Source organism: Garra rufa, unplaced genomic scaffold (genome assembly GCF_049309525.1).
Source record: "Garra rufa unplaced genomic scaffold, GarRuf1.0 hap1_unplaced_002, whole genome shotgun sequence".
Taxonomy (NCBI): Eukaryota; Metazoa; Chordata; class Actinopteri; order Cypriniformes; family Cyprinidae; genus Garra; species Garra rufa.
In genome coordinates, this window is record NW_027394277.1 from 12,177,525 (window position 1) to 12,191,653 (window position 14,129).

At 34.2% G+C, this 14,129-nt stretch overlaps 2 protein-coding genes across 2 annotated transcripts in view; both read right to left on the reverse strand.

The window, feature by feature from the left end:
- The window catches only part of LOC141305358 (terminal nucleotidyltransferase 4A-like), a 23,183-nt gene extending 20,523 nt beyond the window's left edge, over positions 1-2,660 (reverse strand). Inside the window, exons 1-2 of the mRNA XM_073832467.1 lie at positions 2,221-2,660; positions 1,496-1,645 (exon numbers count right to left, since the gene is read on the reverse strand). Coding sequence (XP_073688568.1) covers positions 1,496-1,645; positions 2,221-2,580 — 510 coding nt within the window. The 5' untranslated portion in view covers positions 2,581-2,660. The remainder of the gene's footprint in view (positions 1-1,495; positions 1,646-2,220) is intronic.
- A 2,614-nt stretch (positions 2,661-5,274) lies between these two features.
- Positions 5,275-13,733, reverse strand: LOC141305384 (ribonucleoside-diphosphate reductase subunit M2 B-like). The gene is made up of 9 exons (XM_073832482.1): positions 13,572-13,733; positions 12,861-13,010; positions 10,195-10,311; positions 9,943-10,076; positions 7,597-7,691; positions 7,365-7,498; positions 6,706-6,810; positions 6,508-6,621; positions 5,275-6,417 (listed from the first exon to the last, which is right to left on the reverse strand). The coding sequence occupies exons 1-9, from the start codon at positions 13,617-13,619 to the stop codon at positions 6,265-6,267; spliced, it is 1,050 nt and encodes a 349-aa protein (XP_073688583.1). The 5' UTR covers positions 13,620-13,733; the 3' UTR covers positions 5,275-6,264.
- Positions 13,734-14,129: the final 396 nt, after the last annotated feature.

Here is a 14,129-nt window from a genome sequence, read left to right on the forward strand (position 1 = left end):
CAAAATTATCAAATTTTCTTTTATGCCAAAAAACATTAAGATATTAGGTAAGAATATGTTTCATTAAGATATTTTGTAAATTTTACTACCATAAATGTGTCAAAACTTTTTTGATTAGTAATATGCATGGCTAAGAACTTCATTTGGACAACTTTAAAGGCGATTTCCTCAATATTTAGATTTTTTTGCACCCTCAGATTTTCAAATAGTTGTATAGGATAGTTTAAGGTTATACATCTGTGTAAATTTCAATTTATACAATTCAGTCTCATAAGCGGCCCTTATGATTGGCTTTGTGGTCTAGGGTCACATATTTATGTATTAAATTCTTTTAGAATGATTTTCTTTCCGACTGATAAATGATGAATCAAACAGCCAAATTAAGCCTTTAAGCAAATGTTTTACTCCAGCATGACCTTATAATCTGTGGATTAATATAGTTTTTGTTACAGTTATCTTTATATTTGTTTTTGTTCTCGATGTGAAAAGTGCTATAATCACTCAATAAAGTTGTGATATCATGTATAAATGATAGACATTAATATTTTTCATAGTGCTGTCAAACAATTAATCACGATTGATCACATCCAAAATAAGTTTTTTACATAATATGTGTGTGTAGAGTTTATATTTATTATGTACATACAGTATATTTTGAAAATATTTCCATGTATATCATTTATATTCATATAATTTATATTATATATTTAATATAAGATTCATTTTTTCTTAAATATATACGTGCATTTATATATACACACAAGTATACACAGTACAAATACATATATAAACAAAAAATTATTTTGCATGTGATTAATCGCAATTAATTGTTACAGCCCTAATTTGTCATCAGTCTAAATTCAAATGTAGTTATTCTGTTTTTTTTTTGCATGACTCTTTTGCTTTGTTTATGCTACTCCCATTTTGCTTCTAACTTGAGCGTTTGATATTATGACACATATTCAACTGAAAGTTACAAGTTTTCCAGTTAAATTGCATACGCAGTCACACCAAAATTTATTCAGACACCTTTAACATTTCACACATTATCAGTTTATTTGCTATAGTTTAGAAAATGGTAATAATACTCAAGAGTCAAACTGTGTCATCTTGATAATGTCAGATAACTTTGATAGAAAAATATGTAACAAAACATGGTCAGGTCAAAGTATCAAATCAAATTCTTAGTCCCACATTTTAGTACTAGTCCACTGTATGAAGACTTTTTGGGTATAATATGTCACAGGTTACTTTATTTTGCTATCCTCACTTACATTAAGGAACTATAGTGTTCTGCACCCACTAGTAAAAAAAAATAAAATAATAAAAATTATGTCTGGATGTTGTTAGCAAATCCAAAAAAATCCAAAATCTCCAAACTGCTCTGCAGAAAAGCTGCCAAAGACGCCTTGGTTACTACAAGTATTGTTACTACAAACACATAAACAAATGCACTTCCTCAACGAAACCAGCACTAGGTACTAGGTGGACTAACCTTTGTATCCACAGGCGACTGTGCTGGTGCTGGCGCTGGTGTAGACGCAGGTGCTGGTGCTGGAGCAGGAGGAGCTTTCTTTTTCTCCACGGTGACTTTGATTTCCTCCTGAGGTTCAGCCACTGTTTGTCCATTCGCCTGGGCCTTCTGCTGCGGGCAAATGACAGTTAACGTTACACACCAAAAATTCTTCAATTTCCTTCCTCTATCAACTGACAGTGCATGAAAACTCCCCTTAAGCGATGAAATCTGTCACTTTATAGTGTGTAGACTGACAAAAGCGTTTAGACAAAACGAAACTTATGAGAGCTAACGTTAAGCGGTCTGCTATAATGTGCTACGTGGCTTTTCTATAGCTTTCGTGTCTGTCTTATTACTATATATGAAATCAAACAACAATGTCAGATTTGTTCATTTAATCATAAATGTGACGATAAGCAATATAGAAACAAATCGAGTTCATATGAAAAGGCTTTCTATCTGAAAAAGCGCCTTTTAGCGATTTTGACAGGTTAGCACGTTAGCAGCTAAATCTCTATCAAACTCAAGTTAGCTGAATATTATTTTTCAGAAACACAATGTATCTTAAAACCTAACGTTAGTAGGCTGCCTACCTAGACCTCATTTCTTTTTATCACAAAACAAAAAAAGTGTCCAAAACTAAGCAGCTGTCTTAGTTTTAAATCACAGCCTTTAGCACTAGATGACAATCACAGGCCGCTTACTTTGTCGGCTGCTTTCTTTTTGTTCTTCTTTTTCGGTTCGCTGGGCTCGGTCTTCACAGTCTTCGGTGGCAAGGCGGCCTTAGCAGAGGTCTGGGCAACGGCGGTGCTGGAACTCACAGTAACATGAACGGGCGCCGCTCGGCGCTTCCTCCGTCCACAGGCCGCGAGCAGCACCAGCACAGTCAGCCCGATCAGAGCCGCGCTGAGGATCACCCACGACGGGTACTGCTCCGGCTTTATCCCCAGATCAACCCCAAGCTCGGCCCGGAGGAAGTCCAGGCCCGAGGACAGCAGCCCTCGGATACGGTCGGACACGTATTCGGCTCGCTGTGTGGCCAAAACTCGCCAGTCCTGGTCCATTTTAAGCAGGCGGACACGAACCGCACTCAGAGACGGAGAGTGAGCTGCTGCTGGCAGCAGGAGAGAGTGAATGGCAGGAGGGAGTGGCTTTGATATTTCTTGGCTTCTTACATGATGGCTGTGTCTCAAAACATATCGATCTTACTACCTAGACAACACGTTTGGGTGTCTAGGGAGGGCGCAGCATTTGTTCACATCAAAAGGAGAAAACAAGGAATATATCCTACAATTTTAATAAAAAAAATATATTTTTTATGATAAATAAAGTTTCCGGGCTTACTTCCTACTATCTCACTTTTTTGACTGAGAAAGACTGACTTCGATTTTTTTTTAAATAGTAATAAAAATTTTACAGATTCTTCAAACAGTTTTTTCTGATTATATCGTTTAGTTTGCTTTATATTTAATGAATTCATTCATTATTATTTTTTCTTTTTAGGTTTTTTTTTCAATCAGATTTTTTGTTTTTTTGTTGTTATTTTTTTCTTGTGTTTGCCCTTTTTTTGTGAGCATAAAAAAATCAGCGTATTACCAGATTTTGATGTTATTTCTGTTTTAACCCATCAAAAATGGTTCAGTAATCTGTATTTTAAAATAAAATAACTAAGCAAATAAACCCTGATTGAAGTCTAAATAGCCTTAACTACAGAATAACCGTTTTTTTTATTATTATTATTAGTTTTATTTTTAAATGCTTATGGATTAAAATAAAATTCGAAATAATTTTTAAATGCCGTAAAACAGGGAGAAACTTCTTTTCTGTATATAAAACTTTGCTACAATCAACACAGAAATTCAATCTCCTTGTTTTACCTAGGGTTAATAATAAGTTTGATCAATTCTTTACATATTTATTCTTCATATTTTCACTCCTTGCTTTGTATTTCTTCTTACTTCCCAATTTTACCAATCTCTTTAAAAGTTTAGATATATATTTTAGAATATAGACTGTTTCAGACATACGATGCCTTGCAAAAGTATTCATGTTTTATGTTATTGTCTTATGTTAAACTGTTTTAAATTACTTTTTTCCCCACATCAATCTACACTCCATGCACCATGATGACAAAGCAAAAACACAATTGTCACGACTTCATAATTGTATTCAAACTAAAACACTGAAATAAGTACATCGCATAAGTATTCATACCCTTCATACTCAGTACTTTGCTGAAGCACCTTTACAGCCTCAAGTCTTTTTGGGTATGATGCAAGAAGATTTGCTCATCAACATTTGGCAATTATCTGCCATTCTTCCCCTTACCTCTTCACCTCTCAAGCTCTGTCAGCTTGGAAGAGGTCTAGCAAATACTTTCAGGTTTCTCTAGAAATGTTTGATTGGGTTCAAGCACAGGCTGTGTTTGAGGACATTTACAGAGTTGTATATAAAGCCACTCTTTCTGTGTGTTAGGGTCATTGCCCTGTTGGAAGGTGAACCATCTGCCCAGTCTGAAGTTCTGAATGCTCTGGACTGGGTTTTCATTAAGGCTATCTCAATATTTTGGTTCATTGAGCTTTTCTTTTACTCTGACGAGTACCTCACTCTTTGCTGCTGAAAAACAGCCCCACAGCATGAGGCTGCTACGGTACCACCACACTTTACTTTTAGGATGACGCTCTGCAGGTGATGTGCAGTGTATTAGTTTCCTCAATACATGATACACGGAGTTGAGGTTCATCAGACCAGAGAATCTTGTTTTTCACAGTCTAAGGGGCCTTTAGATACTTTGCAAATTCCAATTGGGTTTTCATGTGTCTTTACTGAAGAGAGGATTGAGTCTCGCCACATCACCATAAAGCCCATATTAGTGGAGTGTTGCAGTGATATTTTTCCTTCTGTAAGTTTCTCCAATCTGCATATATGATAATGGAGCTCAACTAGAGGGACCATCAGGATCTTGGTCACCACTCTAGCTAAGGTCCTTCTCCATGAATTGCTCAGGAGGCCAACTCTAGGAAGAGTCCTAGTTGTTTCAAACTTCTTCCATTAAGGGTAACGGAGACTACCTGCTTCTGAGAACCTTCAATGCAGAAGTGTTTTTTTTTTTTTTTTTTTTACTTTTCCTCAGATGTGTGGCTTGATGGAGTCCTGTTTCTGAGCTCCACGGGCAGTTTTTTTTTACCTCAGGGTTTGGTTTTGCTCCGACATGCATTTTCAGCTGTTAGACCTTTTATTAAGACGTGCTCCCTTTCCAAATCATACCCCCTCAACCGAATTTGCCACAGGTTAAATTCCCTCTAAGTGTAGAGACACCTACCAGCAATATGAATGCTAAATTTCAACTGCCCCAGACAGGGGGTATGAATACCTTCATTTACATTTTTTTAATAAATTTGAAAAGATGTTAAAACCCTGTTTTTTCCTTTGCCGTTATGGTGTGTGGTTTGTAGATTGATCTGGGGAAAAATGTAATTTAAAGCAGATTAACATAAAAAGAATAAAGGGGTATGAATACTTTCACACGGCACTGTATATGATAGGCCTATATGCTTTTTCTTCCCTGTATGTTAAGTCTGCAGGGTTTCCATTTGCACCCAAACTAATTGTAGCCTATAGGCTAATTGCAGGAATGTAAAAAGCACAAACAATTTTACTTTAGTGAAAATACAGATACAGTGTAAAAATTGCTTTAAAAAGCAAAAACGTGCAACTTTAAATTGCACTGAAGTACTTAAAAAGAGAAGTAACCTAGCAAAAAAAAGAGAAGATTTTTATTTTCATCATACTGAATCATCAAAAATTGCATAAAATGTTTTGTCAGACAGACATACAAAGGTTTGGTAAAGGGGAGAAGAAAAAAAAAATGCAATAGACACAACATCAACATTACAACACAACATAAGATATGCCATCCTTTTTGAAGTTGTCCCATTACAGTATTACCATTACATGCACTAAATATCTTTATTTTCTTAAATATTATGAAAAATTACTTTAACAGGGTAATTATGTAATTATTTGACACCTGTTTTTACTTACTATAATTATAATAACACTTTTCCGCTCCCTGGTAAGAACATCAAGTAGTCAAGTAAATTTGATTTAACATACAATGTTAATTGTTTGGAGACTTGTAACATTTAGTAAATACAAAGCAATCATGGCCACCAAAATATTAATTGTATTTTATTTCTCATCACTGATTTTATTTGCATTCACAGACAGCTAACAGCTGTATCAAAACGGAAAAAAAATAATTAATAAAAAAAATTAAGGCAGACTTTTCCCTGAAGATTAGTTTAAAATGAAGCCGAACCGTACCTGATCGATGTGTGTAAGACGGAAGAACATAAAATGCAAAAATGTAACGTACTTGAAATAAAATTGTAAGGAGTAAATAGTAGTTTTTCCCTTCAGAAATGTAATCAAGTAAAAGTACAAGCAGTCATTTGAAATTGCACTTCAGTGTAGAACAAATCCCCCAAAATAATACTTAATACTTAATTAAGTAAAGTTTTAAAAACATCTAAAACATCTTTTAAATTCTAGACCTTTTGCAACTGTTGAATAAGAAAAAAGAAACCAAAATAAAACAAAACCTAAAAAGTCTACAGTTTATTGTAAAATGTATGTTTCAGCTTAGACTTAAAAACAAAAGGAAAAAGTCAACTCGTTGCCATTTTTTATCTGTAGAACCGAATAAAACCGTTTTAAAAATAAATAATATATTTTTTAGTTCATCGTTAGAAATCTGCATCAAGAGTGAATTCACAGTCCATCACGTTTGACATCACCCCAAGTCGCTGGTATTCGGCCACTCGCTTCTCAAAGAAATTAGTTTTTCCCTCTAGTGAAATAGACTCCATGAAGTCGAAGGGGTTTTCTGACTTGTAAACCTTTTGAGACAGAATTTTGAAAACAGCGCTGTTATAAAAATATAAAGATTATTAAAAAAAATGATAATACAATTCTGATACAATACTGACTTTGGGCAATTCTAAATCTGTTAGCAGCCGGTCAGCCACAAACTCAATGTACTGCTTCATGAGGGAGCAGTTCATCCCGATCAAGTTGACAGGTAAGGCCTCTGTGAGAAACTCCTAGAGAGAAACAAGCAAATGCAGTTCCATTCATGTCTGAAAGAATGCATTCTCTATTACTAGAGTACAGCAAAGTGTACGTACCTGTTCAATGCTCACAGCTTTTGTAATGATGTCTTTCACCCGGTCAGCAGAAGGTTTTTTCACCAAGTAGCTGTACATTAGACATGCAAAATTACAGTGAAGACCCTGTGAAATTTCAGAAGGCACAGTTAATAATCAATAACAGCTTTGATTAGATTATTATTTTTTTTGATCATGAATACATGACTCTGGTCATTAGGGTCAATTTTTGTAATTGAGATTTACACATCATCTGAAAGGTGAATAAATAAGCTTTCCGTTGATGTATGCTTTGTTAGGACAATATTTGGCTGAGATACAATTATTTGAAAATTTGTAATCTGAGGGTGCATGAAAATCTAAATATTGAGAAAATCGCCTTTAAAGTTGTCCAAATTAAGTTCTTAGCAATGCATATTACTAATCAAAAATGTAGTTTTGATATATTAACGGTAGGCAAATTACAAAATATCTTCATGGAACATGATCTTTACTTAATATCCTAATGATTCTTGACATAAAAATCGATAATTTTGACCCATACAATGCATTTTTGGCTATTGCTACAAATATACCCCTGCTACTTAGGACTGGTTTTGTTTTCCAGGGTCACACATAACAAATTTTGATCAAAACATGATTTAAATATCTTAAAGGTGTAAATATCTTTAAGTTTTAACCTCATCTCTGCTGATGAGTTCATTGGAGTAGGTGAGTCCAGGCATCAGGCCTCTTTTCTTCAACCAGTAGATGGCAGCAAATGATCCAGAGAAGAAGATGCCTTCCACAGCTGCAAATGCCACTAATCGCTCTCCTAAAAATAAACAGATAAATATAGAAACACTGCTGTTGATCAAGTGTAATAATCAAATATGTATGCTTATTTTAGGAAAAAAGTATTTTTCCACACACCAAAAGTTGAGTTTGTGTCAGAGATCCACTGTAAGGCCCAGTCTGCTTTCCGCCTTACACAAGGCATGGTGTGAACGGCATTAAACAAATAGTCCCTTTAAAAAGAAATTTGGATTTAGAGAGGTTCATTTACATTTACAGTTAAAGTCAAAATTTGACACACACCTTGCAGAAAGTTGCAAAATGTTAATTATTTTATGAAAATAAGAGGGATCATACAAAATGCATGTTATTTTTTATTTAGTACTGACCTGAATAAGATGACCTCGTTCAAAAGTGTACATACACTTGATTCTTAATACTGTTTTGTTACCTGAATGATCCACAGCTGTGTTTTTTTGTTTAGTGATAGTTGTTCATGAGTCCCTTGTTTGTCCTGAACAGTTAAACTGCCCGCTGCTCATCAAAAAAATCCTTCAGTTCCCACAGATTCTTTGGTTTTTCAGCATTTTTATGTATTTGAACCCTTTCCAACAATGACTGTATGATTTTGAGATCCATCTTTTCACACTGAGGACAACTGAGGGACGCATATGCAACTATTATAGAAGGTTCAAACGCTCACTGAGGCTTCAGAAGGAAACATGATGCATTAAGAGCCAAGGTGTAAACTTTTGAACAGAATAAAGATGTGTGCATTTTTCTTATTTTGCCCAAATATATTTTTTTCATTTAGTACTGCCTTTCAGAAGCTACTAAAGATACTTATGCGTTTCCTAGAAAAATAAGTTAAATTTACTCTGATCTTCAAATTCAAAAAGATTTCACCCGCTGGTTCTTAAAGGAAAAGTTCACTTACAGAACAAAAATGTACAATTTACCCCCTTGTCATCCAAGATGTTTATATCTTTCTTCTAAATCATGTTTTTTGAGGCAAACATGCCAGGATTTTTCTTCATACTGTGGACTTCAATGATGCCTGTGAGTTTAATGAACTCTTAATGAACTTAGCTGAGGAAGTCTTATCTAGCGAAAAAACTGGTTATTTTCTAAAAGAAATTACAATTTCGACCTCAAATGGTCGTCTTGTCTAGCTCTGCGTGAACTCTGTGCCTTCCGGGTCAATACAGTTAGGGTATGTCGAAAAACGCCCAGTTAATTTTCTCCTTTACAAAAAAAAAAAAAAAAAAAGGTAAAACACCGATGTAGGGCGATTTTCAGTTGGAGGAAAAAATGAGATGGGAGTTTTTCGACATATCCTAACTGTCATGGACCGGAATAGCTAGACAAGCTAGACAAGACAAGCGTTTGAGGTTAAAAAGTATATAAATTGTATCATTTTTTTTTTAGAAAATAACCGATCATTTTGTTAGATAAGACCCTTTTTCCTCAGCTGGGATCGTTTAGAGCCCTTTGAAGCTGCATTTAAACTGCATTTTGCACCATAGAAGTCCACTATTATGAAGAACATTCCTTTTTTCCCCTTAAAAAAACATAATTTCTTTACGACTGAAGAAAGAAAGACACGAACATCTTGGATGACAAGGGGTTGAGTAAATTATTTGTAATTATCTGTGTTCTGGAAGTGAACTTCTCCTTTAATGCATTGTGTTTCCTTTCCTGGAACATCAGTGAGCTTTTGAACCTTGTGTAATAGTTGCATATGAGTCCCTCAGTGGATCTCACAATCATACAGTCGTTGTTGGAAAGGGTTCAAATACACAAAAATGCTGAAAAACCAAAGAATTTGTGGGACCTAAAGGATTTTTCTTAAGTACAGCGAGCAGTTTAACTGTTCAGGACAAACAAGGGAGTCATTAAAAACAAACATCACTAATTAAAAAAACACAGCTGTGGATCATTCAGGTAACAACACAGTATTAAGAATCAAGTGTGTGTAAACTTTTGAACAGGGTTATTTTTTATAAATTCAACTATATATATTTTCTCTTGTGGACTATATGTAAACGTCTTTTCTGTGAAATATCTTACTCAGGTCAGTACTAAATAAAAAAATAACGCATTTTGTATGATCCCTCTTATTTTGGTCAAATCGTTAACATTTTGCAGGTTCTTCAAGGTGTATGTAAACTTTTGACTTCAACTGTAACAAATAAAGTTGTGTTTAAAGTCAATATTTATGATTGTTATACCATATATATTACAATTTTCATAAAAGATGTTCTGATAAAACACAAGTAGAACAATCAGTAACCTCGTCTCTTATCTGTATAAGACATTTTTATTGGTTAGAAGAAACCTGCAAGGTTTTCTCAAGAACCACATAAGGAAAATGTTAGCATCAACAGCTTAACTGTAACTCGCACCTGTCACCTGTGTAAACGTACTTGAAGAGCTGTAACTGACATTGCTAACTTAGAAAAATACACTTGATTTTGTTCTCACCTCTCTTTCAGATCCCTTATATAGGTGTTGATGAGCATGCTGTACATTTCAGAGTGCACATTCTCTATGAGGATCTGAAAGCCATAGAAGGAGCGAGCCTCTGGGATCTGCACCTCTTGACTGAACCGCTGCACCTGTGACAAGTAAACACATGACGTTTGTTTAGTGGAAACACAACTTGCACTGATCTATTCAGTCGGAAATTTTACATTGGTTTCCAGAATCCTAATGTAGGTAAGGAGATGCACTTGCCAAGTTTTCGTTGACGATCCCATCACTTGCTGCAAAGAAAGCAAGTACATGGGATATGAAGTGTTTCTCTTCAGACTTCAGGCTGTCCCAGTGAACCAAGTCCTTTGATAAATCCACCTAAACAAACCATTAACATGTTTAGCAGTTTCACATTCATCAATGATAAGCACAAATACTCATTTTAATGAAATGTTCTTATAGGACTAGTTCGTTAAAAATGAAAATTCAACCTCAGGTTATTTCAAATGTGGCTTTCTTTCTTGGACAGAACAAAATGAGGGCAAGTAAAGGTCCGTTTGTGACAAGAACGATAACTATCTAGGCTATATAAGACATAAGCATCCTCACCAATAGAAGATAAACAGTTTATCATAAGCACAAGCATTTGCTGCAAGTCATATGGAAGCCCATTTCTGCCACTGAATAAAAAAAGGTTACTGCTACATTTAACAATTCTGACTTTTTTTCTCAGCTATAAACTCGCAATTACTAGTTATAAAGTCATGACTGCATGATATAAAAACTGTCTCTTTGTGAGTTTGTAACTTGCAATTCTGAATTTTTTCTCACAATTCAGATTTTTTTTTACAAACTCACAATTCTGACTTTTTTCTTCAGAGTTATTAGGTATAAACATACAATTCAATTTTTTTTCTCAGAATTGTGTTATAAACTCACAATTGATAGAAATATAGTCAGAATTGTGAGACAAAAACATGCAATTCTGACTTTATCACAAATATGAGTTTATATCTTGCGATTCAGTTTTTTTTGCAATTCTGACTTTACTTCTCAGAATTATGAGATATAAACTCACAATTTTGACGTTTTTCTCTTAATTGCAAGATATAAACTCACAATTCTGACTTTTTTCTCATAATTGCATGGTAAACTCACAATTGAGAGAAATATAGTGACTTTTTTCTTGTAAATGTGAGGTTATATCTTGTAATTCTGATTTTTTTTTAGCAATTCTGACTTTTCTTCTCAGAATTATGAGATATAAACTCACAATTCTGACGTTTTTCTCATAACTGCAATTGATTTTTTTTCCCGAATTGCATGATAAACTCACAATTGAGAGCAAATAAAATCAGAATAGCAAATTTTCATGCAAATGCACGTTATAAAGTCCATTTTTGAGGGGAAAAAGTTCTTAGAATTGCAAGTTTGAAGAAAGAATTGCAAATCTCACAATTCTTAATTATTTTACCAAATAAGAGGGATCATACAAATTGCATGTTATTTTATTATTTAGTACTGACCTGAATAAAATATTTCACATAAGACATTTACATTTAGTCCGCAAGAGAAAATAATAGTTGAATTTATAAAAAAAGTTTACATACACTTGATTCTTAATACTGTGTTGTTACCTGAATAAACCACCGTTGTTGTTTTTTGTGATAGTCCCTTGTTTGTCCCTTAAATACACAAGTAATCTCTTTGTCTGGTCGATTCCGATTGTCTGTCAATATTTTTATCGTTATCAGCTGTAAAAAACGCTCCGAAAGTAATTTCAACAATATCATTCCTCGTTATCCGATGTTAATTATTTTACCAAATAAGAGGGATCATACAAAATGTATGTTATTTTTTTATTTAGTACTGACCTGAATAAAATATTTCACATAAAAGACATTTACATTTAGTCTGCAAGAGAAAATAATAGTTGAATTTATAAAAAAACGACCCTGTTCAAAAGTTTGCATATGCTTGATTACATATTGTGTTGTTACCTGAATGATCCACAGTTGTTTTTTTGTGATAGTCACTTGTTTGTCACCTTAAATACACAAGTAATCTCTTTGTCTGGTCGATTCCGATTGTCTGCCAATATTTTTATCGTTATCAGCTGTAAAAAATGCTCTGAAAGTAATTTCAACAATATCATTCCTCGTTATCCGATGTTAATTATTTGACCAAATAAGAGGGATCATACAAAATGCATGTTATTTTTTAAATTAGTACTGACCTGAATAAAATATTTCACATAAAAGACATACATTTAGTCCGCAAGAGAAAATAATAGTTGAATTTATAAAAAACGACCCTGTTCAAAAGTTTACATACACTTGACTCTTAATACTGTGTTGTTACCTGAATGATCCACAGCTGTTGTTTTTTTTTTGTGATAGTCCCTTATTTGTTACCTTAAATACACAAGTAATCTCTTTGTCTAGTTGATTCTGATTGGCTGTCAATATTTTTATCGTTATCAGTTGGAAAAAATGCTTTAAATTTCAACAATATCATTCCTTGTTATCGTTATCTGATGTTAATTATTTTACCAAATAAGAGGGATCATACAAAATGCATGTTATTTTTTTTATTTAGTACTGACCTGAATAAAATATTTCACAGACATTTACATTTAGTCCGCAAGAGAAAATAATAGTTGAAAAAAATGCTCTAATAGTAGTTTCAACGATATCATTCCTCGTTTTCGTTATAGCTGGAGGTGACTGTGCTGTTCTTACAGAATGAGGACAATTATTACGATTTATATTTATAGTTATCTTTAAACGGGCCTTTAAATAACATAATTTTAGGTGAATTATTCGATGGCGGTCGCACGTTGTTATTGTTTTGTAACGTTAAGTAACTTACAACAGTTATTACAATGCATTCAGAGTTGCAGGTATGCTCATAAAAATAATATTCACCTCTTCAACTGTCCAGAATGAAGCCTGAGCTTGTTTGTACATTTTCCAGATGTCGGGATACTGAATAGGGAAAATGACAAATCGTTTTGGGTTGTCTCTGAGAATGGGTTCGTCTTCAACACTGTTTGTGTCAACATCCTTGTGGCCATTCTGCAGGAGAAACACAACTGTTATTGAACGTTTTTAAATATGTTTTAACAAATTCACTATTGTCCTCCTACATCATTCATTATGAGAGCGCGAGGGGAACATATGCAACCACTGACTTGTGAGACAAACTGATGACGAATCTGCTTACGAAAAATTTAAATGGCCGGTTTTCGGGTACATGTGATTTAAACAACAACACTACAATCCTCAATCATATTCCCATCCAATTTTAAAAAATGACATCCAAATCAGTTTTATTTCACTTCATCCACGCCTTAATGTTACAACTTTTATCTTTAATCCATGTTGCTGTCGCTATCCGCAACACATAACAGCTTTATTACGGACACTGTCATTATTGTACAATACATTAGAACTTTTTTAATATCATCAATGTTATTTATCGTTTTATTTACCTTTTCGGTTACCTTACCTAATACACGAAGCTCTTTGTTATGAAAGCTCACAACCGCACGAAATAACAAGGCAGGCAGATTCAACATTTGTCATTGGAAGGCCGCAAAATGGCATTTAAATGCTATAGCATACGCTTATTATTACCTGATATTCCATAATGTTCGTCGGAGTGTTGCTTATACTGGAGTTCATGGTTATAATCGTCTTTGGTCAGCAGCAGTATAGCTGCGATGTCTCTATGTCGTCTGTCATTGAGAATTAGCCACTGAAGCAGAGGAGCACAACACGCTTCTAGCTCCTCCTACACTGTTTCGAACCCTTTTGATTCTCACCTTATGCAACACAAATATAGCTACAGTTGAGGTCGAAAGTTAACATACACCTTGTAGAATCTGCAAAATCGTAATTATTTTACCAAATTAAGAGGGATCATACAAAATGCATGTTATTTTTTTTAGTACTGACCTGAATGAGATATTTTACATATAGTCCACAAGAGAAAATAATAGTTGAATTTATAAAAATGACCCTGTTCAAAAGTTTACACACACACACACAGGTTTACATGTTTTATGGGGACATTCCATAGGCGTAATGGTTTTTATACTGTACAAACTGTATTTTTTATCGCCCTACACCTACCCTACACCTAAACCTAGCCCTCACAGGAGATTGTGCACACTTTTACTTCCTCAAAAAAAC

Coding starts and splice junctions, on each gene's coding strand:
- LOC141305384 (XM_073832482.1), bottom strand. CDS start 13,619: ATGAACTCCAGTATAAGCAACACTCCGACGAACATTATGGAATATCAG. Junction 7,499..7,596: donor TGACACAAACTCAACTTTTG/GTGTGTGGAAAA, acceptor GTTTATTTTTAG/GAGAGCGATTAGTGGCATTT. Junction 6,811..7,364: donor AACTCATCAGCAGAGATGAG/GTTAAAACTTAA, acceptor GAAATTTCACAG/GGTCTTCACTGTAATTTTGC.